This window comes from Conger conger, chromosome 3, assembly GCF_963514075.1.
Source record: "Conger conger chromosome 3, fConCon1.1, whole genome shotgun sequence".
Taxonomy (NCBI): Eukaryota; Metazoa; Chordata; class Actinopteri; order Anguilliformes; family Congridae; genus Conger; species Conger conger.
Genome location: NC_083762.1, coordinates 1,543,565 through 1,571,042, shown reverse-complemented (window position 1 = coordinate 1,571,042; position 27,478 = coordinate 1,543,565). Strand labels below are relative to the sequence as shown.

The 27,478-nt window shown below is 46.0% G+C and overlaps 4 protein-coding genes across 7 annotated transcripts in view; 3 read left to right on the top strand and 1 right to left on the bottom strand.

Annotated features, from left to right (window-relative positions):
• Positions 1-1,685: 1,685 nt before the first annotated feature.
• Positions 1,686-7,289, bottom strand: LOC133125123 (interleukin-17B-like). 3 transcript variants are annotated; one of them, XM_061236855.1, is made up of 3 exons: positions 7,066-7,289; positions 2,805-3,142; positions 1,686-2,353 (listed from the first exon to the last, which is right to left on the bottom strand). In XM_061236855.1, the coding sequence occupies exons 1-3, from the start codon at positions 7,117-7,119 to the stop codon at positions 2,104-2,106; spliced, it is 642 nt and encodes a 213-aa protein (XP_061092839.1). In that variant the 5' UTR covers positions 7,120-7,289; the 3' UTR covers positions 1,686-2,103. The 3 variants fall into 3 exon arrangements, with proteins under 3 accessions (XP_061092839.1, XP_061092841.1, XP_061092840.1); XM_061236857.1 differs by lacking the exon at positions 7,066-7,289 and adding an exon at positions 5,810-5,906; XM_061236856.1 differs by lacking the exon at positions 7,066-7,289 and adding an exon at positions 3,619-3,717.
• Positions 5,864-10,236, top strand: rpl26 (ribosomal protein L26). The gene is made up of 4 exons (XM_061236858.1): positions 5,864-5,991; positions 7,113-7,285; positions 7,863-8,003; positions 10,065-10,236. The coding sequence occupies exons 2-4, from the start codon at positions 7,118-7,120 to the stop codon at positions 10,191-10,193; spliced, it is 438 nt and encodes a 145-aa protein (XP_061092842.1). The 5' UTR covers positions 5,864-5,991; positions 7,113-7,117; the 3' UTR covers positions 10,194-10,236.
• A 1,485-nt stretch (positions 10,237-11,721) lies between these two features.
• On the top strand, positions 11,722-17,735 carry atp6v0e1 (ATPase H+ transporting V0 subunit e1). 2 transcript variants are annotated; one of them, XM_061235549.1, is made up of 4 exons: positions 11,722-11,985; positions 13,170-13,217; positions 15,834-15,948; positions 17,326-17,735. In XM_061235549.1, exons 1-3 carry the CDS (start codon positions 11,882-11,884, stop codon positions 15,925-15,927), a joined length of 246 nt encoding a protein of 81 aa, XP_061091533.1. In that variant the 5' UTR covers positions 11,722-11,881; the 3' UTR covers positions 15,928-15,948; positions 17,326-17,735. The 2 variants fall into 2 exon arrangements, with proteins under 2 accessions (XP_061091533.1, XP_061091532.1); XM_061235548.1 differs by having other exon boundaries at positions 11,725-11,985; positions 15,834-15,952.
• A 5,535-nt stretch (positions 17,736-23,270) lies between these two features.
• The window catches only part of LOC133124878 (CREB3 regulatory factor-like), a 31,510-nt gene continuing 27,302 nt past the window's right edge, over positions 23,271-27,478 (top strand). The window contains exon 1 of the mRNA XM_061236421.1: positions 23,271-23,396. The gene's annotated coding sequence lies outside the window, so the exon portion shown is untranslated. The remainder of the gene's footprint in view (positions 23,397-27,478) is intronic.

Genomic DNA, 27,478 nt, shown 5'->3' with positions numbered 1-27,478 from the left:
CGGCGGATAGTCTCAAATAATTTCAAATAGTTTCAAAGGGAACTTCAAAGGATGACTTGGTCGCTAGCAAACAGGAACACTGAGCTCTTGATACTTTCATACCAATCTGGCTTAACCGACAAGACCTGACCTGAAATATCATTCATGTTACGACTTAGAACGACACTTGAAATGAAACAGACCAAAGTACCCATATTTAGTTTGGCATCAAACTGGATATTGTGCCTTGGCCTTTTACCAATATTTCATGAACATGAGCAATTCATGAATGCCTAATGAACATTATGTGAATATGAACCGATGTAAAAGAAAACTCAGTGATGAAACCAGAATGACTTTGTGCATTGAAAAAAAGGACTTTCTTCTGTGATGAAAAAATATTCTTAATCCTTCAAGTAACATGTCCATGTTCACATCACATGTAAATAATTGTCAACACAATTGGCCCTTTAATGCAGGCATAAAATGATATTCATAGTATCACATGGCCAGGGATTGACAGAAAGTACCCCTGTATATTTACTGTTTCTGAGAAGACCACACACTTACTCATACTCTTGTGAACTCAACAGATGTGACTATGAAGTCTATTATTATTTTCCATTAAAGCATGTCATAAAGATAGGACTATCTATACTGAACACTTTTGTGTGCGATCTTTATTGCCTAAATTAGTGGAGTGGCGATAATTAAATCTTGTGGACATCTGGTCACAGGTAATAAATGGGTTTGAGTGGGTTTATGCATTGTGATCCGTCACATTCTGGACTGTTCCCTCTAACAAGGGAAGGTATAAATCCTGCTAAATCACAGAATTAGTCTTTCTGAACTGCTTGGTGTGGAAGAGATTTCTAACATTCTAACATGCTAACCACTGTCTCTCAGCTGGGCTCTGTCCAATCAAAAACGAGGTCCAGTTCAGCTGTCCAATGAAAAAAGAGGCTCAGCAATGCCATCTGACTGCACTGACTCCACAGTCTGTGTCACCCTTTTGAGTATTGTTTGACAAAACAGCTGTGCAGACCTGATTGCGGCTAGACCGGGGCTTAAACCACTAACCTTGTGGGTCCCAGTCATGAACCTTAACCACAAGGCTACAGGCTGACTGCTTCTACTGCTCACGACACTACATAGATTTGGGGAAATATTTAGTAACACTTTTCATCTTATGAGGGTCTCCGCCCTGGATGTCTGAGCCTGGGTGGGGATGCCTGGATCCGGAAAGGCGGATGAAAACCCTGCATTGTTGGGCTTGCTTCAATAACAATAAACTTACTACTGATTATGGGTTATTGAGACCTCTGAGATTCTTATATCCTATGCTTAACTGAATTGATATGAATACACCAGATTTGGTTGTTATTGTTATTGTTAAAGAAGAGGTTCTTTGTGGGTAGCAGTATTATATTCTATTTATTTGTATATTTGCTATATCTGTGAATAAGTTGTAACTTAGTTTTTGTAAATTTTGTAACTGACCGCCAACAGGGCTCCCCTGAAAGAGAGACCATGGTCTCAGTTCCACTTCCTCCAGAGAGGAGTCAACTCGCACAAAATGGAGAGAACAGTTATATGACGGTTTAGGGTTTGTGCTTTTATTGTGAAACTCTGGAACAACATTTTTACATCTGCACCACTTTCAGTCAGCCCATGGCTCTCTGCTCTCAGCACAGGTGTGTCTCAGCACAGGTGTGTGTTTCTCCAGGTAGAGACACAGAGATCAACAGAAATATTGGTTTTGTTTTCTTTACATTTACAAAGAATATTATTGTAACTGAAACATGCTATGTACACTTATTCACGGGTAGCGTTAGAGAATGAGGAGGTGCTGCACAATTAATTTCTGTCTTTCAGTTTCATAATCACATACAGGCAATACTTGGTCAACAAACAGCACTATCAACACGAATTCCTCGTTTGTAGCTGATGGAATTATCAGTAAGGTTACAGCAGTTTTAGCCAAATAAAGAGCAACGAAAAACGTAATTACAATCTTACAAACACACGGACACAGACATGTCAATTAGTTTACCGGGGTACGAATTAATGGGTAACAAAACGACGTTGCAGGAGGACGATGAGAGGGGCCGGTCGCTGCCGGTGTCACACGATGCACGTGCAGCCCACGGCGATGCTCTCCACCACCGTCCTGTACAGCGGCACGCACTTCTTCTTCTTGCGCGGCTTCTTGGACATCCGGTCGCACAGGCGCCGGCGCACGGGGATCTTGGTGTAGATGAGCACGCTGGACATGGTGCGGTCCTCCTGCATGGTGAAGGGGTTGATGCAGCCCACGCACGAGCACTTCGCTTCCGGGATGTCCACGGGAATGCGGTTCTCGTCGTGGTTGATCCTGCGCGTGCCGAGGGAAAATTGCATGACAATATTCCAATAGCTATAACAAGAGAATGTGAACATAATCGGCTTATGCCGGAGTAACGGTAGTATTCATTATTCAATACTTTTAGTTTGTATTTGTAAATGTTCACCGAATGAAAAGTAGCCAACGTCGTTTTGGTAATCTTTACATTTACATTTTATATTTGAGTAATTTGGCGGACGCTTTTAATCCAGGGCGGTTCTTCCACAGGTTAAAGCATCACATCTATAACTAGTAGAATACGCTTGAGGGGCTGGCTGGTGAATACGCATCATAGTGGGGGAAGTTGAAAAGTTGAATAGGAGAAATTAACTTGGTTGATCAGACATTTGGTTGATCAGAGATGGCTAGGGTGTGTGGATGTATCTGTAGTTTGGCCCGTTTTCTTGCTGTCTGTCGGACAACACGAGGCCTGGAGACTCACCTGTAAGACCACGGAGACAGGCTCCGGGTGTTGGACATCCACAGCTGCCGGTCCACCACGCACTTGTTCTTGGAGAGCGCCGTGTTATTCCTCACTTGCTTCACCATTTCTTCGATGCTCTTCTCAAAGTCCTCCTCCCAGACCACCTGGGGGTCGCCGCCATCCACGCCTCCCAGTATAGGATCGGGCGAGCTGTTCTGTAAAGTGGAGTTTTGTTGCAGGATTCTGTTATTGGTCCGGCCCTGTTTTCGCCTCCCGCCTTTCCCGTCTTTCCGCCTCTCCTTCTGTTCCGCCAGCGCGAGGAGCACCATCACGTAAATCATCAATGGAACAAACACCTGGAATAAAACAAAGTCAAATACATTTTACAGTTATGCGGATATATAGAGCTGGAGAGAAAATATTTCGGGCTTTGCAATAGACGAAAAATGCACCTTTCATTTATTATTATTATTATTATTATTATTATTATTATTATTATTCCTTTATTTAAACAGGTAGTCTCAGTGAGATCAAGATCTCTTTTTCAAGAGAGACCTGTTACTGAGTAACTAATAACAACAGGCATAATAAAGCTAATATTATTAATATTAGTATTATTATTAATAATGATATCAACAATAACAATACGAAGAATATTAAAAATAAAAAGACAATAATTGTTAATTAATCATAATTAATCATTATTATCAAGCTATTGTTATGAATCATTGTAATAAAATTACTATGGTATCACTGCTAGTATATAACATTAGAAGTGGAATAAAAATAGAAACAATCCACTTTGTTGTAATTTTGAGTAAGGTACACTTACCCGGTGTTTGCACAAGCAGACCATAGTCACACGGTGAGAATTGTCCTGTAAATTATACTGTATTTTACCCACCCTTTAAACAAGTTAGTTTGCCTTTCCACCCTGAAATATGGGGAAATTAAACGTTGACTCGATCACTCTACGTCTGCGCGTGTCTGACAGCGCACGTCTGGAGACGGTGCTATAAAAACGATCTTCAGCTGCAGGCGACCGAGCATCAAAGACGAGGAGAAATAACGAAATATAATGGAACCGACCACGTGAGCGTCGACAGGCAAACCTCTACGCGCAGTGCGTCTCAGAAACTTTGCACGAGATGACTGTCTTTATCCTTCCCTTTGCGGGTCCGGCTTTGTTTTATCACGTCGCCTATTCATTGATCCACGGGGAGCAGCTTGGAACATTTTCATACCGGGTAAACAAGCCAGAGTAAATGGCTACAGATAACCACCATAACACTTGCAATTATTATGTTATGAAATATGTAAGCCATTTTTTTTTATGTTTTGTAGTCTATTACAATGAAATTCACAAACAACATCCTGCTATACTGCTGTGTTTTGACATGCTGAAACGTGGATGTTTGATTGTGAGTGTCTGGACAACTTTTTCAAATAGGCTCGAAATTTGTAGCTTAATTGCTTATTTGACAACGGTTAAATACCGTATGACACATAGATACCTATATTACGAGGATATATTACAATTTATTTACACTTTGTTTGCAAGAAGCTTAATCTCATAATTGCTTTGGATCCGGTTTGCTGAGCGTGGCCTTTGTGTTGTTTTATAGATGTCTGGTTAAGGTTCATTTTCCTTCTTTTTGAATAGTCCCTTTTGAGTTCAATCTAAACCCACCATATGGGCTGCGCAGACAATAACGATTCACCGAGGTAAACACATCGCAGGAAACGCCCTTTCAGATGAAATCACAAAGCAAAACGTCTGTTGTATCTCCGTAATCCATCCCGAGTTTGTGTCTGTGTCACCCTTTTCAATGCGAAAGCCGTGCCTGAATGAAACTGTTGACTCGGCGCTGTAAAAGCGCACCTGCTCAAGGGTCAGGTCTTTGAAATGGCGTCTTTTCATGTTCTGTACTTTTTTCAAAACTTCCGAAGAAAGCCTCTACCCTCGGAACCAGGTGACCACAGAAAATGCCGCCGCACAACATTCTGCAGCGTACTTTCATTGAGCAAATGCTCGACAAAGTCGTTAGACAAAGCGACCCCATACAATTAAAAGCACAGCCTGTATAGCTGAACTGAAAAGCCTCCTACTTTTACCCAACTTCTACATGAAGAAGTCCAGGTATTGCACGTTTTATCCATTACTGCGAAAATGAGTGCATAATACATTAAAATGGCATTAAGACTAAGTGGCATTAAATCTACACGGTAATCGTGTACCAATAAAACTAGTATAGCCAATAGCGCTCTTTTACATGTTGCAGAACATACTGCTTGGAGACAATAATAATTGACATAGAAACGGATAAACTGTCGCAGTATGAATAACCAAATCGCAATGACACGCACTAAAAGGACGGCGATCTGTGGAGTAGGCCTACACTTTACATTGAACGACATTTACATTATATTTTGGGGCGGCCTGTAGCGTAGTGGTTAAGGTAGATGACTGGGACGTACAAGGTCGGTGGTTCAAGCCCCGGTGTAGCCACAATAAGATCCGCACAGCCGTTGGGCCCTTGAGCAAGGCCCTTAACCCTGCATTGCTCCAGGGGAGGATTGTCCCCTGCTTAGTCTAATCAACTGTAGGTCGCTCTGGATAAGAGCGTCTGCCAAATGCCAATAATGTCATGTAATTTTATTCCATAGGCTCGTTTTAGGCTACAGCCTACGGTTTGTACAGGTGTAATTAGCTACTGTTTTAACTCTTCTTTTTTTTTTAGAAGTTCATAACAAATTATAGCAATTACAGCATATAAAAAAGAACAGACTAGAAACAAGCCCCTTGGTGGATTAAGGCTTCACTAAAATAGTGTTTTGACCAGTTCTCGCAAATAGCGCTTTTATTGGTTGAGTTACACTTTGCCCGTCTACTTCAATGTTCTCTTGCTTCGCTGTCCGTTATGATGACATCATTCACTATTTGTCGCATAGCCTCTAACAATTTAGTTCAGATAACCTCAAATGAACTGTGGAAAATCGTTTGTTACTTTATGTAGGCCTACCTCAATGCTGTGTCTAACTGAGTCAGAGATACTTTAACTGCCTCAGAGTCGATCGAAATACTTGCGCCACAATCAGGGGGCGAGACTTCGGTGTCTTCTCGCGAGAACTTGATGTCGACTAGTGTGAGCGGAAGTACATGGAAACTCTCTTTTCCGGCGGCCATTGTGGAACGATCGGCAGGGTAAGATCTGCTGGCAAATAAGAAGCACTAATATATCGCCATCCATCCTTATTTCAGTCATATAATAATGAACTGGTTTACAATGGTTTCGTTAACGAAGGCATTGCTTATTGTCTGACTGACACCATTTCACGCATGTTAATCTTTGAAACCTCAGATTAATCGCACAAGCAGGACTCTGTCGGCCTGTGTGGTAACATCACTCAAGTGTCGAGTGAAAGCATGGGCTTATATGGGAAATATAACGCTAGGTCGCCAATAAAAGCACTATATGCTACGCGGGTCGTTCTTATGCTGTTAAATTACCACAATGTAATTTACAACTCGGAGCTTTTCTGTTGCAGGAGTAAACCCAAACGCTTTTTAGCTAACGTTAGCTGGCTAATGTAAACTAACGTTAACTCTAGACAGTGTAAAATGGCAGTTCGTCAGCTACCTAGGCACGTTGCAAGTAGTAGTCATAGTTCCTTGGTGTGTATTGTTTTCGTAGACCAATATGAAAAGTACCCCAATGTGTTTGTGTATTTTACCATATTCAGTGCTATGGTCAGGTGTTGGTAGCTAGTTGTCCGGTTTTCTATGGTTGAACACACGGATGGAATCTCGTTGGCTTCAGTGCCGCTTAAAGACTTACTCACAAACCTTCAGTTAGACAGTTTGTTAGCTGCCATAGTGTGAAAACACTACTAGTTAACAGTGTTCTATTCTTTACACATTTGAGCCGTTTGTGAGCGTGGTGCTGAGCTGTGCCTGGGTGGCAGTTGTACCGTTAGCATTATAGTTGAGGAACCTGGTGTCTTAAGGCTGTAGGTGTCTATTCACAGGTGGATCAATGCTTTTGAGTTTTGTAGCTCAATGTACTTAACTTGAAGTGCTTCAGGTAAATATCTAGCTGTGTAAATGGTTGTAAAATATGGTTTACTGTCAGTTTGTCTGGATGAGTGTCTGGCGACATTGGCTCCTGACGAGCTGGTTGGTGCCTTGCATGGCAGCAAATCACCACTGGTGTGTATGAGTGTGTGAATGAGAAGCATCAATTGTACAGCGCTTTGGATAAAGGCGCTATATAAATACCGTTTGCTCAAATCCTCTAACTCCCCTCCTGTTGGCCTCGCCCTCAGCCATCATGAAGCTGAATCCGTTTGTCACGTCGTCCCGGCGCAAGAACCGCAAGAGGCACTTCAACGCCCCGTCTCACATCCGCAGGAAGATCATGTCCTCCCCGCTCTCCAAGGAGCTGCGGCAGAAGTACAACGTGAGGTCCATGCCCATCCGCAAGGACGACGAGGTCCAGGTGAGCCCTGCGCTCCCCGTTCCCCCCCGAACCGCTCCCCGTTCCCCCCCGAACCGCTCCCCGTTCCCCCCCGGAACCGCTCCCCGTTCCCCCCCGGAACCGCTCCCCGTTCCCCCCCGGAACCGCTCCCCGTTCCCCCCCGGAACCGCTCCCCGTTCCCCCCCGGAACCGCTCCCCGTTCCCCCCCGGAACCGCTCCCCGTTCCCCCCCGGAACCGCTCCCCGTTCCCCCCCGGAACCGCTCCCCGTTCCCCCCCGGAACCGCTCCCCGTTCCCCCCGGAACCGCCTCCCGTTCCCCCCGGAACCGCCTCCCGTTCCCCCCCCGGAACCGCCCCCCCTTCCCCCCCCGGAACCGCCTCCCCCTTCCCCCCCCGGAACCGCCTCCCCCTTCCCCCCCCCGGAACCGCCTGTATTAAGGGCTGTATTAATGCGACTATAGAGTGTGGGATTCTGCTCTAAAAAGCAGAATGCTTTGACCCTCTCTCCTGCCGGGTTAGTGGAAGCGGCTCGTTTGTGATGGCGGTAGAGGCCGCTGGGGGATTGTGGGTAACCTGACGGTGGCCCGTTGGTTTTTCAGGTGGTCCGTGGCCACTACAAGGGACAGCAGATCGGCAAAGTTGTCCAGGTGTACAGGAAGAAGTACGTCATCTACATTGAGCGCGTGCAGCGTGAGAAGGCCAACGGGACCACCGTGCACGTGGGGATCCACCCCAGCAAGGTAAGGGCATCCAGTACACTACACTGCGCCCTGCTCTGTACTCTACACTGCGCCCTGCTCTGTACTCTACACTGCGCCCTGCTCTGTACTCTACACTGCGCTCTGTAGATCTCTAATAGGTGGAGAGTGGTGATGGAAAGAGTATCCTTTAGGGAAAACACCGAACTGCGTTGTTTTAAGGACAATGTAAAATATTTACCCTCTTAACCTGAATTACTTCCGTGTGGATGGGTAGTATGTTTAACAAATAATTAGCATGTTCTTCTAGATAAGTGTCTGCTAAATACCTGTAATGTAATGAATGTGTGTTAATTTCTCTGTTGAGGACAGGATCTACCCAGACATGCGTTCTAGGCGGCAAACGTTTGTGCTGAACAATGTTTGCAGCAAACTGTTGCTGTTAAATAATTTTAAATTAACGTTCCATTTAGTTCGTCACCAACGCCTTTTTAATACAAATAGATGTGACTTGGCTCTAACAATGCCTGCTAGCTGATTCGTTGCTTACATGTGATTTAGTTTTATGGACAAATACTAATATTACACTGATTAGAATGTATTCTCACAGCCACACACACACACACACACACACACACACACACACCTGGTGAGGTTGCGTAACCTGGGCACTGCCGCATGGATTAACTCCCTGGATGAAAAGGGGCTCTTCCAGAGTTCCCCTCGAGTAGAATCCTGAGTTTAGATTAGTTTGGCTGCTGGGAGTGGGAGAATAGTGTTCCTCCTCTGAAGAGCTGTGTGTTGAAGCAGGTACTGTGGTGCACCTGTGTGCAGGTACTGTAGTGCACCTGTGTGCAGGTACTGTAGTACACCTGTGTGCAGGTACTGTAGTGCACCTGTGTGCAGGTACTGTAGTGCACCTGTGTGCAGGTACTGTGGTGCACCTGTGTGCAGGTACTGTGGTGCACCTGTGTGCAGGTACTGTGGTGCACCTGTGTGCAGGTACTGTAGTGCACCTGTGTGCAGGTACTGTAGTGCACCTGTGTGCAGGTACTGTAGTGCACCTGTGTGCAGGTACTGTAGTGCACCTGTGTGCAGGTACTGTAGTGCACCTGTGTGCAGGTACTGTAGTGCACCTGTGTGCAGGTACTGTAGTACACCTGTGTGCAGGTGCCCAGGCTGTGTTCTAGAGCCGGCTGTGCACCAGCAGTTCCCCGGCTCCTCACCTGCTTTGTGGGAGATTTCCCTGGCGTGTCGTTCTTGCTTCTCTCTGGGGGTTTTATCGATAGTGAGCAGAATCCAGGGGTGTGTGTTCTGCAAACATTCTGAAAGGGATCGGTGGTGTATCGTTGTCTAAACATGTTATTTGGAATCTTTAACCCATTTATGGAGTACTTTAATCGTGTGCATTGCTAATTGACAAATCGCAGGAGTTTCGAGCTTCATATGTTGTAAACCCTTCATCCACAGTTTTGGCTTCAGGCTGTGGCCTTGGGACAAGGAGCTAATTGGGATAATGTTATTTTTACAGGCACAAGCCTCTGATTTAGTTTCCCGTCTTGTCAAGATGTGCTCTGTAGTAAATTAATTTTACTTTCATCTGGCATCACGTGAAAATGTCACGCAAAGATGTGGAAACGGGCTGTTCTCTCCATCTCTCAGGGGAGTGGTCATTTTAGAACTAGCGCAAGTAGTGTGAACATTTATTCAGAATGGGCTTTTTTTTCAGAATGGGAAGCTATTGTAGATCTGCATCCACTGGTTTCCAGTGAACATCTTCACTGTGTGACTGAAGTAGCAGTTTGTCATCAGCTGAATCCCAGGAGTGCAGACCGATGAGTAATCCTGTATCAAAGGTCCTTGTTGATTTGTGTTCAAAAGTCACTCCATTACCTATATTAATGCATCTTTTAACCTTCTGCGGATGGACGTATTGGCATCAAAGATCTTCAGGCAGGATGTTTTGGAGTTGTAATCCCTGCTGGGGAGCAGGGGTTTGCCTGGTTGAGTAAAAGCTGTTGATCTATCAGGCTGAAGGGGGGTTTTTGACGGTTAAGTTTGACGATGTTGCGTGAATGTTGACCGCGTCTCTGCGTCCCGCAGGTGGTGATCACGAGGCTGAAGCTGGATAAGGACCGGAAGAAGATTCTGGAACGCAAGGCCAAGTCGCGACAGGACGGGAAGGACAAGGGCAAGTACAAGGAGGAGACCATCGAGAAGATGCAGGAGTGAAAACAACCTTATTTGTTAACAATAAAAGACTGTAAAAACTCCACACCTGTGTCTTGTATTTATTTGTTGGTACGGTCGAAGCTGGTTTCACAGGTGCAGATTGAGATCAGTCCTGGATTAAAAAGAAATCCATTCAAAGGTTAATTCAGTCAGCAACTTGTGTTCAGGTGTGCTCTCAACCGCTGGTTTTCCTCCAATTTCTACCCTCTGTCTGGACGCTGAGTATTTCTCTACACTAAAGGTTTTCTCCAGGGCTGGATCTGCGTTTGATGGCCGGATTGGCTATCCCTGCTGCAAGGCTCTGCTGGGCAGTTTCTGACCCAAAGGTTGTGTACTGATGGGTTCTGATGGGTCGGACTACTGTAAATCCTGTCAGCAGCTGAAAATAGAACCATTATTTTGCCTCAAACTACAGAAATTGAGTGGTTAGCCAGACTTAACTGAAAGTATTTCCTGCAGTGATCTCACCTGATTGGCAACTAATTATAGAAGTTTGCTCATTTTTGATTGAGATGAAAATGTATTCGGGAATCATGGAGACATTTGAAACGCTCTGCAAAGCCACTGAAAGGCTATTATGTCTTTCTGGATATTTGTTTTGGTCAGTGGCAGGTGTTCTGAAGGGAATTTTGAAATGGAATCACCCCCCACATTTGTTCTGGAGGTTGTGCCCTTGGAATGGCCCAAAATGGGGAACTGGATTACAGTAAATGGGCTTTTCACGAAGTTACAATGCTGGTGATATCTTCCTAAAATTCATTCAAATTCAAAATTCATTCATTTTTATTTTATTAGTAAAAAAAAATAAAAAATCTATATACTTAATGGTTCTGAATGTACCTCAAGTACATTACATTACATTATTGGCATTTTGGCCAACGCTCTTATCCTGAGCGATGTACAGTTCATTAGACTAAGCAGGAGACAATCCTCCCCCTGGAGCAATGCAGGGTTAAGGGCCTTGCTCAAGGGCCCAACGGCTGTGTGGATCTTATTGTGGCTACACTGGGATTCGACCCACCAACCTAGCCTGTCCCAGTCATTTACCTTAACTACTATGCTACAGGCAGCCCAATATGAATGTGAATACAAGTACTCTCATTCATTACATTACAATAATTTAGCTGATGCTTTTATCAAAGTGACAGTTAATTTGACTGAGCAGGGACCAATCCCCCCTTGAGCAAAGTTGGGTGATGGTCCTTGCTTGCACATCTTATTGTGCTGGGGTTTGAAGCACCAACCTTCTGGGTCCAAGTCAAGCAACTTGGCCACGGTTCCCCCTCCATTCCGTATGATAAACAAGAACAAGATAGTACAAAATTGTAAGGGTATATTCCCCAGCTTATCTGCAAAAAATCATCAGACCCTACACCTCTCCCCATCCCTCCCTACCTAGAGCGTCTGCCAAATGCCAATAATGTAATGTAATGTAATGTAATGTAATGTAATATTCCGATTTTTGGGACGCACGGTAATATACTTCTTAGATCACCACGTGACGTAGTCTAGCGTTTCAACAGATCATGTGATCTTTGCCTCCTGGTGGCGTACTCCGGAGTTCAGTTTCACGGTAGTTAGCTGTCGAGCTAGCTAGTCCTATTAGCCCGTTTACCAGTCCAAATACCGACCGAAAAAAGACAGAACCCTACTTTATAAAACTTCGTAGGTACCTAAACTAACTCACGATGGCGGAGCTTAGTTTTGTGATACCCATGGTAGTTATGACAGTGTTCTGGGGTATCGTTGGTGGAGTTGTGCCGTGGTTGATCCCCAAAGGACCGAACAGAGGGTAAGTTGGTTCACCAGTCTGTCAGTCTTTCTGTCGGGTTATTTGTGCGAGTATTAAGTTGCCTTGCACGTCATGTACTTTTTCTATTATGTTCTGTACATTTTCCGCGAGTTTGCAGACGTGAATGTGCTGTCTGTCTTTTGTTCGCGATTAAACTTCTCGCTAAGTTAGCATGCAAGCTAACGTCGTTAGTTAAATTGGTCTCTTAGTTGTAGCCTACTTGTTGGGCCACAAGTTGCCTCGCTATTCGCCACCGGCTATCCAGACGGATATTGTGGTGTAGTGATCGCAGAAAGTTTAATCTCGTTTGACAATGCCGACAACTTGGCGTAAAAGTTGAGCAAAAAACTACTTTATTTCTGGGTTTTAAAACAGTGCGCTTTGACTCGGAAGTTTATGGCGTATGTCTGCTTCGCCCATGTACGGTTATGTACATCCTGGTCCGCGACATTTAGTGTGTACGGTCCAGAGTCTGTGGTCTGCAAACTTGCGAAGTTGTTAAAAAATGAAATTAATTGGTAACGTTGCGCTAGCTTGACACAAGGTCACCTGACGTACTGCCGCTACTGTAGTTCTGTAATTGTCATGTGAAGTCGCTGGACGCTTTTCTATTGTTAGCTGTCGTTATCTAACGTTAGCTGCATCTATGAAGTAGTTTTCAAATAGCTTTGGGGGAAAAAACATCATTTTCAGTTCGTTGAGACGTCTGTGAGTTTAACGTCACTTGAGTTGCACCCTGAATTATTCCTATAGACATTGCGACGATGTGTCATCGAAGTTCCCCTTTCCTCTATGTGTTAATTTTTATTCCAGTTCCCATTTTATAGTACGAGTTTGAACCTGTGCCGTTTAGTTTGAGCCGGTGATGATAACTAGATATAGAAGTGGAGCAGTATCACTTGTTGTTTTGTGAATGTTGTGTAATAGTCTGCTTTGAATACTTATAATATTACATTTCCCAAGACTCAACGATAACAGAATGAGATGCTTACTTAACACTGCTCTCTAAATAAGAGGACTAGAAACTGGTTCAGGACAACGTAATTGATCAGGTTATTTAAATAAAGCCCATTAAAACGAGCTTGCTACGATCTCTGTCCTGGAGGTTTGACAAACTCCTGTTCTGCCCGCTGATGTGCTGTATTTTGGATGCTCAAAAGTGACTCTCCCCTTCTGTTTCTCAGGGTGATCGTTACCATGCTGGTGCTAACGGCAGTTTGCTGCTATCTGTTGTGAGTATTGACATCCGAAGAATGTGCTCCTAACATTCCCCCCCCCACCCTTACAAACCTTCAGTTCACATTCATTATATGTTCGTGAACATTTCGCTGTTTTATCTGGGGCATTAACCCTCAGGACTGAAACGTCAAAGCGACTCTCCGTTAGCAAGCGTGGCGTACGCGGTGGCGGTAGTCTGTCGCCGCAGGTCACTGGGTGGCTATCGACAGCTTGGCACCGGCCTCCGTGGAAATCAATGACATTTCACATCGAATCGGTCAGCTGCCACAGCTGCAGCAGAACAGACTTTTACACAAGTCATCAGACCAGCTGTCAGAGCAGAGGAGAGGGGCTGGGTGTAGATATTGATTTCTTGCAGTCCCTGGCAGATAGAAACACACACACATTATTTTATTTTACAGGGACCATGCCCATTACAACTGACGCACCGCAGTTCGCTCCATAGGCAATTATCATCTGCGATCCGTGGGCATGGAAAACATTAAAAGACAAATCGCAACACTAATGCATAATTCTTGACCATAAATCATTAGACAAGTATTACAACACCCCAATCCATTCGGATACTTTTATTCAATCAAGTGGTAATTAAGTAATTGAGGAGATTGTATTGTAATTGAGCTTATTTTGTTAAAATGTGTGCAGCGTTGGTCCTCTCCTGGTATGTTGAATGGCTGTTCATACGAATGCTTAATATTTGCCCCTCGTTATATCATGAGGCTGACACTAGGTGGCAGCAAACGCCTTAAAATGTAAGTTCCCTTATTTTGCCACGGCGCTTTCTCGCTAATGCTGGCAAATATGTAGCCTTGTGTTCGCAGGCATGTGTGGTTTTCTACTTAAAATACCCAATTCAAATGTGAATGTAGGCACTGAATATATGACATTATTACAGGGTTTCTCACTGAGGGAGTGCGGTTGTATTGTCTGTGGGACTCGACAGTGGTTTTGTGAAGGAAACGTCGCGTTACCGTGTGAATGTCGCAGGGGTTAACGAGAGAGCGAGAGAGAGAGCGAGAGAGCGTGTGTGGATTCAGGAAACGGCATTAATAAACATAGCTCCTTTATGTGCCACTGCTCGTTATTCAGGAACGGGGGGAGTGACCTACATTCTCCACCTCTGCTCTTCCTCGCCCTGTGTGAGAGAGAGAGAGCGTGTGTGTGTGTGTGTGTGTGTGTGTGTGTGTGTGTGTGTGTGTGTGTGAGAGAGAGAGAGAGAGAGAGAGAGAGAGAGAGTGTGTGTGTGTGTGTGTGTGTGTGTCAGAGTGAGAGAGTGAGAGAGTGAGAGAGTGAGAGTGTGTGTGTGTGTGTGTGTGTGTGTGTGTGTGCGTGTGTGTGTGTGAGAGAGAGAGAGAGAGAGAGAGAGAGTGTGTGTGAGTGTGTGTGAGAGAGAGAGAGAGCGCGCGCGCGCGTGTGTGTGTGTGTGTGTGTGTGTGTGTGTGTGTGTGTGTGTGTGTGTGTGTGTGTGTGTGTGTGTGTGTGTGTGTGAGAGAGAGAGAGAGAGAGAGAGAGAGAGAGACAGACAGTAACAGACAGTAACAGACAGACAGACTGTTCTTCCTCTGCCAGCAGTAAAAGTTGAATGTGATCTGCTCCGAGTGGGAGGTTGTTTCCTTAGAGCCGGTGCTGTTATTCAGAACCAGGCCGGTTAATGGCCGGTGCTGTTATTCAGAACCAGGCCGGTTAATGGCCGGTGCTGTTATTCAGAACCAGGCCGGTTAATGGCCGGTGCTGTTATTCAGAACCAGGCCGGTTAATGGCCGGTGCTGTTATTCAGAACCAGGCCGGTTAATGGCCGGTGCTGTTATTCAGAACCAGGCCGGTTAATGGGTCTGTGTTCCTCTCTGCATTATAGCTTGCAGTCCTGTCCTTCTCTGAGTGCATCTCCCTGCAGGTTCACCAGATTCTTTTCCTTTGAGCCACAGAAACACACAGCTGCCCGGGAAGTGTTTTTGACCACAGATTTCGGCCTGAAAGCGACAGGTCTCTCTGATGCCTAGTGCTAGTGGTGCCCGGATAAATGCTAACCTCTCCGCATCAGCATGCACTGTTGCAGCATTGTTAGCATCACCATCGTCCACACTGCCCCAGCATCGGTGGGAAGTGCTTTATAGCTAATTGCTAATTAGCATTAGCATGGCCTTATCAGGAAGTGAGGAATCCGCCCATTACATTACATCGTTATTGAGCTGATGCTTTTTACCCAGAGACTTGCAGTTGATTTGACTAAGCAGGGACCAATGTGGAGGTGATGACTGCAGCCCTGATCCCACACAGACCATGCACCGTGTAGGCTGCCCCTGCTGGAGTGTTGCAGAGAGGGGCGGGGGTTGGAATGATATTGAAAAGCACCCTGTTGGGAGTGCTGTTGACTGTGCAGTTGTCTTGCAGAGTGCTGGGCTGGGCTGTTGTCTGTCCTGTTGACTGTGTTGTTGTCTGTGCTGTTGACTGTGCTGTTGGTTGTGTTGTTGACTGTGTTGTTGTCTGTGCTGTTGACTGTGTTGTTGACTGTGTTGTTGACTGTGCTGTTGGTTGTGTTGTTGTCTGTGTTGTTGACTGTGCTGTTGTCTGCTGTTGGTTGTGCTGTTGACTGCTGTTGTGTTCCACAGCTGGCTGATTGCCATCCTGGCCCAGCTGAACCCTCTGTTTGGGCCGAGCTTGAGCAACGAGACCATCTGGTACCTGCAGTACCACTGGCCCTAGAGTGCGCCGCTCGCCCTCCTGGTGGGTGAGTATCTCTGGGACCCTATATCTCTCTGGGACCCTATATAGTATCTCTGGGACCCTAAATCTCTCTGGGACCCTATATAGTATATCTGGGACCCTAAATCTCTCTGGGACCCTATATAGTATCTCTGGGACCCTAAATCTCTCTGGGACCCTATATAGTATCTCTGGGACCCTATATCTCTCTGGGCCCCGAAATAGTATCTCTGGGACCCTATATCTCTCTGGGACCCTATATAGTATCTCTGGGACCCTAAATCTCTCTGGGACCCTATATAGTATATCTGGGACCCTAAATCTCTCTGGGACCCTATATAGTATCTCTGGGACCCTAAATCTCTCTGGGACCCTATATAGTATCTCTGGGACCCTATATCTCTCTGGGCCCCGAAATAGTATCTCTGGGACCCTATATCTCTCTGGGACCCTATATAGTATCTCTGGGACCCTAAATCTCTCTGGGACCCTATATAGTATATCTGGGACCCTAAATCTCTCTGGGACCCTATATAGTATCTCTGGGACCCTAAATCTCTCTGGGACCCTATATAGTATCTCTGGGACCCTATATCTCTCTGGGCCCCGAAATAGTATCTCTGGGACCCTATATCTCTCTGGGACCCTATATAGTATCTCTGGGACCCTATATCTCTCTGGGACCCTATATAGTATCTCTGGGACCCTATATCTACATCATGCTAAGGATACAGACAACTGGCACTCGCATCACGACATACGTATTCACATATTGACATTCTCATTTGAAGGGTAACATTAAAAATAGTAAGTTGCAACCGGGGAGACAAAGTGCCACTGTATTTCTTAAATGTATTTCTTGTTGAGAACCCGAATAAACTGCGGGCAGAAGCCGTTGTGTTTGTGTTTTATTCTGCGAGTGTGTGGTGGCCCCAGCAGCCTCTCCACAGCACCCAGGTCCTTTTCATCCTGAACTGTAACTACATCAACACCCAAATAATCACATCACCTGTGCTTTTGATCCGCTGGTCCTAAAGGGGCGTGGCCACTGCGGTCTGGACCAATGAGAAAGGCCCGCCTCCCCCCAGTGTCTCAGGGCTGGAGGGAGCCAAACACAGAGGCATAGCTTGGATACGCCCCCACAGCAGGGGGGAGGGGGTGAACCTTAAACAAAAGGGCAAATTGTGAGCAGATTAAAAGTGCAGTGCCGAATTGGGGTTCATTGAGTTTCCTCCTTTTGCTGAGTAACGGCCCTTCTGATTGGGTGAAAGGACTGCAGTCCCCAGTCCTCCCGACCTGTCCCAGAAGCCCTTGCTCCCCGTCCCCTCCCAGAGCCTCTACAGGAGACCGCCACACGCCCCGGTCAAAGTGACGTTTCACTTCTCCTTTCTCTTGCAGAGCAACGGACACTGGGCCGTCTTCAGAACCCTTTCCGTAGAAGCAGCATTCCTCCTGACCCTGACCGTGCCCCAGGAGCCGTGCCTCTGTTCACTCAACTTAATCCACAAAAGGCTCGGGGAAGAAATCCGCTTGAGAATTACCAAAATCTGTCTCTCTGGGTGTGTTTACTGTGTGACACTGTCTCTTCTTATTTGACTGGCGTGCCTAAAAAAATAAATGAAAAGATACAAAATATTTGTGATAATCTTTTGCCCTGAATGCTCACTGCTCAAGCGGGCCGACCAGTTAAAGTTTGAATATTTATTTCATTTAAAATGTGTTCCTTTGTATTTTCACCATGTCCTTAAATTTGTTTGATGAATTTGTATTTCTGCAACAACCAAGATTAAATGACTGTCAGATGATAACGTTTACTCCTATTCATTTTCATGTAAGTGTGGGAAATCATATTGTGTGTGATTGTAAGCCATAGTGTGTGGGATTGTGCTCCGTTACGGAATGACTGAAATGCATAAACACATTTAGAAAAGTTTTTGCCGTGAGGTGCAGTTAAAATAACTCGATGAAAACACTGCTCTGAAAGTAATCATTTAGTTTCCCTACGTGATGCTTCATGTTTCTGCCAATAGGTCTTCATCAGAGGAGGTTTTACTGTTTTAGGTTTTACTGTTGACCTTCACATGGCTGAGTAAATATCTCTGGCTTTAGAGTAGAAGTACAGGGTTCTAGATGTTCTGAAGTGAAGATCGGACAAGGGATGTCAATTGTACTTCACCGTACTGAAGGGATATTGAATCCAAAGAGAAGCCAAAATGGCTGGCAGGTCGAATTATATAAGGTAGCATTTCACCCAGACCTTTAGGAAACTCACATTTAAAAGTAAAAAATGATATTAATGGCTAATGACCATTTGCCATTGTAATGGGGTGATGTACAGCAGAACTGTGGAGTGCCTGGGCAGTCGTACGGACTGAGACCGACACGGCCGTCATGCCAGATAAAACCCACTCATCAGTGGACCTCAGTCACACGCTACACTGATTCAAGATAAAAAATAAATAAAATGAAAAAAGGGCCGTTGTCTTGCCACTATTGCAAAACTCTGTGCGTATTGATTGCACTCACGAATGTATTTAAGTTCTGAAATCTGGTCTTTTGATGTCACGTCCAGTCCGGATATGTTTGCGCCACTGAGATTTGCTCGATGCCGGGGGTGTCCAAGGTGTGGGTGCAGATTTTAGTATTAACCCAGCACTATGACGCCCCTTTCAACTCAATGAACCAATCAATCATGGTCTTTACTCAAGACCTTTAATCATGTGTTAGTGCGGCTTGTAGCATAGTGGTTAAGGTAATGTAATGTAATGCTGGGTTAAAATATAAAATAAAATATAAGCCTGCATCTGCACTGGCCCTTTCCAGATGGGACCGCACCCCCCTGCTCTGTAGAGAAGGGTATCTGTTTATCTAATTACTTCATTAGCCCAATAATTTGCATGGTCTGTCATTCTTAGTCACATTCCGTGATATAAACAGCAGCTGATAGATGTTCTTGTCTTGTAGCATTTTTTTGTGGTCTAATTTACAAGTGAATCGGTCTTTTATTTGGTCTTCTCGCTCACGACTGCTGTCTGTCCTGGTCCCACGGTGGTGGAATGACCTCCCGGTGGATGTCAGAACGGCAGAGTCTCTGACCTCTTTCAAGCGCAGACTGAAGACTCATCTCTTCAGGCTACACCTTTCCCTCCCTAACTCACCACCATGATTAGCCTTATATATGCCATAGACTGTAATGGCACTTATATAGTTGTATAGATATTGTTGTTTTTTGTCTTAGCTATTGTATTGTTGTACTCAGGGTATTCTAGCTGCCAACTGTGGTATGCTAGTTTGGAAGTTGATGTATTCTTCAAGGGTTCCGATTATATCTGTATGGTTACACTAAGACTCGGAACTGTACTGTCCTCTCAGGTCATCTTCGCACTTGTACTTGTGTTTGATCTGAACTTCGTTGTACGTCGCTCTGGATAAGAGCGTCTGCTAAATGCCATGTAATGTAATGTAATGTAATGAATATGACTAATTAGCTGATTGAGCCAGGGTAACTGGTGGCTGTAAAATCCTGCACACACACCGGAGTTGGCCATTCCTGCTATAATCCTGCACACACACCGGAGTTGGCCATTCCTGCTATAATCCTGCACACACACCGGAGTTGGCCCATTCCTGCTATAATCCTGCACACACACCGGAGTTGGCCATTCCTGCTATAATCCTGCACACACACCGGAGTTGGCCCATTCCTGCTATAATCCTGCACACACACCGGAGTTGGCCCATTCCTGCTATAATCCTGCACACACACCGGAGTTGGCCATTCCTGCTATAATCCTGCACACACACCGGAGTTGGCCCATTCCTGCTATAATCCTGCACACACACCGGAGTTGGCCATTCCTGCTATAATCCTGCACACACACCGGAGTTGGCCATTCCTGCTATAATCCTGCACACACACCGGAGTTGGCCATTCCTGCTATAATCATGCACACACACCGGAGTTGGCCATTCCTGCTATAATCCTGCACACACACCGGAGTTGGCCATTCCTGCTATAATCCTGCACACACACCGGAGTTGGCCCATTCCTGCTATAATCCTGCACACACACCGGAGTTGGCCATTCCTGCTATAATCCTGCACACACACCGGAGTTGGCCCATTCCTGCTATAATCCTGCACACACACCGGAGTTGGCCCATTCCTGCTATAATCCTGCACACACACCGAAGTTGGCCCATTCCTGCTATAATCCTGCACACACACCGGAGTTGGCCCATTCCTGCTATAATCCTGCACACACACCGGAGTTGGCCCATTCCTGCTATAATCCTGCACACACACCGGAGTTGGCCCATTCCTGCTATAATCCTGCACACACACCGGAGTTGGCCCATTCCTGCTATAATCCTGCACACACACCGGAGTTGGCCCATTCCTGCTATAATCCTGCACACACACCGGAGTTGGCCCATTCCTGCTATAATCCTGCACACACACCGGAGTTGGCCCATTCCTGCTATAATCCTGCACACACCGGAGTTGGCCCATTCCTGCTATAATCCTGCACACACACCGGAGTTGGCCCATTCCTGCTATAATCATGCACACACACGGAGTTGGCCATTCCTGCTATAATCCTGCACACACACCGGAGTTGGCCATTCCTGCTATAATCCTGCACACACACCGGAGTTGGCCCATTCCTGCTATAATCATGCACACACACGGAGTTGGCCCATTCCTGCTATAATCCTGCACACACACCGGAGTTGGCCCATTCCTGCTATAATCCTGCACACACACACGGAGTTGGCCCATTCCTGCTATAATCCTGCACACACACACGGAGTTGGCCCATTCCTGCTATAATCCTGCACACACACCGGAGTTGGCCCATTCCTGCTATAATCCTGCACACACACCGGAGTTGGCCCATTCCTGCTATAATCCTGCACACACACGGAGTTGGCCATTCCTGCTATAATCCTGCACACACACGGAGTTGGCCATTCCTGCTATAATCCTGCACACACACCGGAGTTGGCCCATTCCTGCTATAATCCTGCACACACACCGGAGTTGGCCCATTCCTGCTATAATCCTGCACACACACGGAGTTGGCCCATTCCTGCTATAATCCTGCACACACACACGGAGTTGGCCCATTCCTGCTATAATCCTGCACACACACGGAGTTGGCCCATTCCTGCTCTGTGCGGGTTAATCGGTGGCTGAAGATGTGTGACAGAACAGGGGGCAGCGATTTGGAGCTAAACTTCCGTTATGGAGACTCTGTGGGCAGCTGGTCATAAATCTGACACAGGGATATTAGAGGCCTCGGAGGAGCTGCCAAAATCATGGCTCCACCATCAAGTGTATTTATTACAGACCGCCTCGTCTACAGAGGCTTTCTCGCCTCTTGTTTTGGTCTAAATGGATGTGGAACAATCTGGAAACTCCTCCAATGCCCCTAAAAAAAAACAAATGAAAAAGTATAGTGAATCAAACTTTGTCATTAAAATCAATATTGTCGGTAGTGACGCCTCTGTCAGACGGTGTTGATTGTTAGTTTAGTTTAAAAGGGGGAAAAAGCTGCAGAGGCTCCATTTTGAGGTTCCATCACATTAATGCAGTTTTAGATCTGCGATGCATCTGTGTCCATATTAGGAATAGGGTGATATTGATGTCCATATTAGGAACACAGTGTTTGAGGGGCATTAAAGGCAGTTCTGTCAACTAGGAGAAAATGTCTGTGCACGTTTACCTGTGCTTTCCTCACACAGAGCAAGTGCTTTGATTGGCTCTTTGGCCTCATGCAGGTAAGGTCACCCGGGTGTTTTGATTGGCTCTTTGGCTCGTTGGAAGGAAGACTCCGGAAGACTCATACTGCATGTTCCAGTGTTATTTGGGTTCCGGGTTTTACTTGGTGCATTTATCCAGCTAACTCAATAGTGCTAATAGGGCCCTTGTCGGTAAGAGGTATCACTATCCAAGGAACAGCATCAATACAGATCTATTTCTGGTCACCGTACGGATTTTGGGACGGCTACGGTGACCGGAAATAGATCTGTATTGATGCTGTCGCCATCGCCGTCAAATCCATAGCAGTCCTAAAACACTATAGCCACCCGGGTGTTTTGATTGCCTCTCTGGTCTCATGCAGGTAAGTTCGCCCGGGTGTTTTGATTGGCTCTCTGGTCTCATGCAGGTAAGTTCGCCCGGGTGTTTTGATTGGCTCTCTGGCCTCATGCAGGTAAGGTCACCCGGGTGTATTGATTGGTTTATCGGAAAGGAGGACATTTACAGTTCCAGCTCTGTGCTTTTGGTCGTTCACATCAGGTCAGCCTCTTGTCTTGGCTTACATTTTTTTCTCCATAATTTAAGGAATAATGAGTCCATGTTAAAATCCAGAGTACCGGAGTCAGGGGGGTGAGCCGGTCTGGGCGGGGTTCCAAAATGCAGGATTACTGTAGTAAACTGGATAACTGTAAAATCCGGACTCAGCAATCCCGCTTTGTGGAACAGGCCCCGGAATGTGGGGTAGTACATTACCACCAACGTACTCTTGGTTTCCCTAAGAGTGAAACCGTGCATTCCAGCCAATAGGAAACGGGCAACAAATATCAAATATCTTCTTTTCTTTTCTCAAATAAGACCAGGCCATATTAACCCCACAATCTACAGATGTGGGGTGAGCATGAAACCTAAGGCTGAGAAACATAAGCACAAGTCAAAGTGAGGAAAGGGAAAGTGAATATGCACAGTGTTTAATATGCCCGCTGCAATCCCACAGGGCTTGGTCGGAGTACACTGTACCTGCAGCTACGGTGTTTAATCCGAGTACTTTCAGGAAGTGTGAGTGTGTGTGTGTGTGTGTGTGTGTGTGACAGTGAGATGGGGGGGGGGGGGGGGGGGGGGGGGGTATTATATACACCAGGATTTCCACAAAATATAGCTTGTGTAACAAAACGCATGCCGTTACATCACTCTGTACAATACCAGTTGAAAACAGTCAGGAGTCAGATTACCGTCTCCATGTATTCCACAGAGACGGGTATAATTATGCCATGGACGACATTCAATGGTATATAACATGCATACGCGATTACATAATTTACCGTAATGTCATGTAACTAAATTTTTTACCCTGAAATTTTCCTTCACATTTCCCATGCGCCTTTCCCATTGGAGTTAATATTACAAAGCAGCTGTTTGAAGGGGGTTTTACACGCCGATTGACGGGGTGCACTGGAGTGCTGTTTTTTTAGGGGCTAATCCTAAACGCGAGCTGCGATTGGTCGACGGCGAGTCACGTGAACGGGGAGTCACGCGCTTTCCAGGAACCCGTCAGGAAGAAGATAAACAAAACAAACCAGAGAGAGAAAGCGAAAAAGAGAGAGAGAGAGGGGCAGCGTGGACCCCACGGAAATAGCGAAAAATATCAAAAAACACAGCTTAATACGGATCTAAAAACTGTCTGGTTTGACCCACTGAAGAGTCTTAAGGTGAGTAGCATGGTTGTTCTGCAGTGTTGGAACTTGCCGTTGGATAGTTTGCTGAGGATCTAGAAATTTCTTCCTCTTTCAGCTAGTAGCTAGCGAGCTACCTAAATAAACAAATTAGCTAGTTGCTAGCTAGCATGCTAGCTCTGCACCGCTGCGAGAGGAGGAACACGGAGGCCATAGTTAATGTAGAAGCAGGATTTAGTTCCGACTGATCCCAGCGCTGATTTTTAACTAGACTAAGCAGCTCGTAACAGCGAGATGACACAACCAGTGTTGCGATTAAATGGTGGGATATTTCATCATTTTCCTAGTTTTATCGGTAGCTGTCATTGGTTTCGCGAATTTGGATAGTCTGTGAAATAACTTGGCGTACCTTGCTAACTACTCGTGTAATGAGGTTGCTAACGATTAGTGTTTATCAATCCAGTTATGCTGGAAGGTGGCTGACTATAACTAACTCAACTTTTATAGCTGAATATTTCCATTACATAACATTCGTTTTTATTCATTGCAGTTTGTTATGCGGTTCCTGCCATAGTTATGTTGCTAAGTTAAGTAATTAAGATGAAGCGTTCGCGGAGAAAATACCTAAAATACTTATCCAGGTGTTAGTTAGCAAGTTACCATGAACCACGAATACGGCTAGCCTGTGCAACGCCATCTGTATGGCTTGCTAACGTAATCGATAGCTAGTTTATTTCTCCTCTACGCGTTTAATGGAAACGATATACAACTTAAGATATAGTTAGCTACCTTTAGCTTAGTGTGTGCTGTGTTTTTAGCGTGAAAACCAGTGCAAAGTAGAAATTGTCCGCTGTATGCGTTTAATAAAAACAACAGCAGTCGGCAGGGTACACGCCCCCTTAGCAATGCTGTTTTCTTGTGACAACAGCGAGCGAGCGAGCGAGCGAGCTAGCCTATGGCAATTTAAAACGCAGACATAGCACTTAAAGAAACATATATGACTATAATCAGCTTGCTTGGTTGTGACATGAAGTGCTTATGTTGTGACCTAGGTAGCCTAGCCAACGTTAGCTGACCATACAGCATAGAAAAAAACACACTAAATGGTAGCTCGTGTGCTCCTGACTCGCTTTATGTACCCGATGGATAGTTTCGAAGCTTGCTTACTTGTGATTTTTACTTTGATCGCAATATTCAAGTCTGTGAGGCGGCTTAGAAGTGTATTTCAACTATTTACGTAATATAAAAAATGGCCTTTTTAAATCTTGTTTATATGCTTTATCTCAGCCCATCGCGAAATGGGTGTGTAAGAATTGTCGAATACTTCTCTGAGATAGACTGGACGCCTGTCCAATTATGCAGTTCAGGGGGCGGGCCGCGTTCGCGTATGCCCAATAGCACAGCGAGACTAAGTAGATGCTAAGCAGGGGCCGTTGACGTCAGTGATTGTGGTTTGGTTGACGCTTCCATTTGTTTGTGTTGGAGGCCATGTTGAAGTTCATCGCTGCGGGGGTGTGGTACTAGGTCAGACTCTTAGCAGGAACGTGCTTCTGCATCAAATCGGACACAATAGCTTAATTTACAATACTCCGCCGTCCATACAATGGGCTGTTTTGTAATGCGAGCACTCAAGGCATTATCATTTTGCTGAAGCGAATACCGCAGGCACAATAACACGTTTTGTAGGTCACACTCATTTAAAGAGCAAACATTACAGTCGGCAGCTTGCTGACTCGGAATGTTGCCTGTTGCTGTGCTGGACAGTGAGCTACTGGCCGTGTAGGTACTAGATGTCTACCTGTCTGTTTTGGGCTACTTACCCTGAGGTTTTAGCAATAATAGTCGAGATCTGAAACTTTATATTGAAACTTCTTTGCAATACTCAGCCTGCAGCTCCATTGACTTGAATATTGGATAACTGCTAATAACCAAATTTCATATCCCTGTATTAATGGAGCAGTTTTAGCTCTCCTGATGAACCCCTTTGTCGGTTGCATAATCATAAAGTGCATGACCCACACACCATGCCAGAAACGCGAGACCCACGGATTTAAATGACAAATTTCATCCTCAGTACTTTCACTTTCTTTTTTTATCATAATTGTGTGAACGATCCACACTGAAGAGTCTGGGGGTTATATTGCGAGGCAGGATCACTGAGTTTGCTGGCTTGCGGGAGTTCACACGGTAAAATCCTGAACCCTTCCAAAACCGGAACACGGACAGAAGTAAAAATGGCTGCTGAATTTACCCAGCGAACTCAGTAACCCTGCGTTGTAATATACCCCCCAGGAGTTGCATTATAATACATTACTATAATTTCAAACCCATGGACGTTTGAATAAAAAGGGCAGTGTTTCTAATCTATTTATGCTTGTCTGACGTTAGTTCATACCGTGCTATCCAGCGTGCCAGCAGATAAACGATCTAAAGGTTAACTGTCGCTCTGTAACTGCAATATCAATAAATGGCAACAAATAACAGCTGTAATGATAACGGAGGTGATAATGACGGTCTTTGCTCAGTGGGTCAGTGAAGATGCTCAGTACCACAGCCGTGTGAGTGTTCAGTGTTTGTGATGGTTCAGAGTGTTCAGTGTTTGTGATGGTTCAGAGTGTTCAGTGTTTGTGATGGTTCAGAGTGTTCAGTGTTTGTGATGGTTCAGAGTGTTCAGCGTTTGTGATGGTTCAGAGTGTTCAGTGTTTGTGATGGTTCAGAGTGTTCAGTGTTTGTGATGGTTCAGAGTGTTCAGTGTTTGTGATGGTTCAGAGTGTTCAGTGTTTGTGATGGTTCAGAGTGTTCAGTGTTTGTGATGGTTCAGAGTGTTCAGTGTTTGTGATGGTCTCCCTGGTTTCAGCAGTTTTCACAGGTTTGCCTTCACAATTCTTGAGGGCCCACCTCAGTGCTGCTGAGCTGGGCCCTAAGTTACCACACCTCTGACAAAAGGCTGTGTCTGACTCAGGTGGTACTCACTGGTACAGGCGTAATGTGAGGGCTGGAGCCATCGCTGTTACAGTGTGAGGGCTGGAGCCATCACTGTTACAGTGTGAGGGCTGGAGCCATCGCTGTTACAGGCGTAATGTGAGGGCTGGAGCCATCGCTGTTACAGGCGTAATGTGAGGGCTGGAGCCATCGCTGTTACAGGCGTAATGTGAGGGCTGGAGCCATCGCTGTTACAGGCGTAATGTGAGGGCTGGAGCCATCGCTGTTACAGGCGTAATGTGAGGGCTGGAGCCATCGCTGTTACAGGCGTAATGTGAGGGCTGGAGCCATCGCTGTTACAGGCGTAATGTGAGGGCTGGAGCCATCACTGTTACAGGCGTAAGACGGACCCAGGGGCGCAGACGGATGGGGAAGCTCAGAGAGCACAGCTGGCCGAGCCGCATGAAGTGCTTGCTGCTACCTGCTAGCGCCTGCCATGCTAGCGCCTGCCACGCTAGGGCCTATGTTAGCGCCTGCCATGTTAGTGCCTGCCACTCTAGGGCCTATGTTAGCGCCTGCCATGTTAGTGCCTGCCACTCCTGGGCCTATGTTAGCGGCTGACATGTTAGGGCCTGCTGTGTTAGCGCCTGCTGGGTTAGCGGCTGACGTGTTAGCACCTGCTGGGTTAGCGGCTGACGTGTTAGCGCCTGTCACTTTAGACGGTAAGACGCAGGCAGGCAGACAGACAGACAGACAGACAGACGTAGGCAGGCAGGCAGGCAGGCAGGCAGACGGGCCTCTAGTCTGAGACAATGTCAGCGCGAGGCTCGAGCCGTCTGTCTGTCTGTCTGACACGGCGGGGGCACCTTCCGCTCCGTGATTGGCCAGTGGGCGTACAGGGTCACGTGAAGGATGGAGTGTGTCCCAGGCTCCTGTCCGCGTGGAGGGCCAGTTCTCGCCTGATCTCCGTTAAAGGCACGGAGAGCGAGGCTGAGGAATATCCTTCCTCTGAGTATCACTGTAGGTCAGGGGCCCTGCTCCTGGAGATCACTGATCTCACAAGGAGGTCCCAGGTTCTCCCCGTGTCTGTGTGGAGTCTGTGTGTTCTCCCCGTGTCTGTGTGGAGTCTGTGTGTTCTCCCCGTGTCTGTGTGGAGTCTGTGTGTTCTCCCCGTGTCTGTGTGGAGTCTGTGTGTT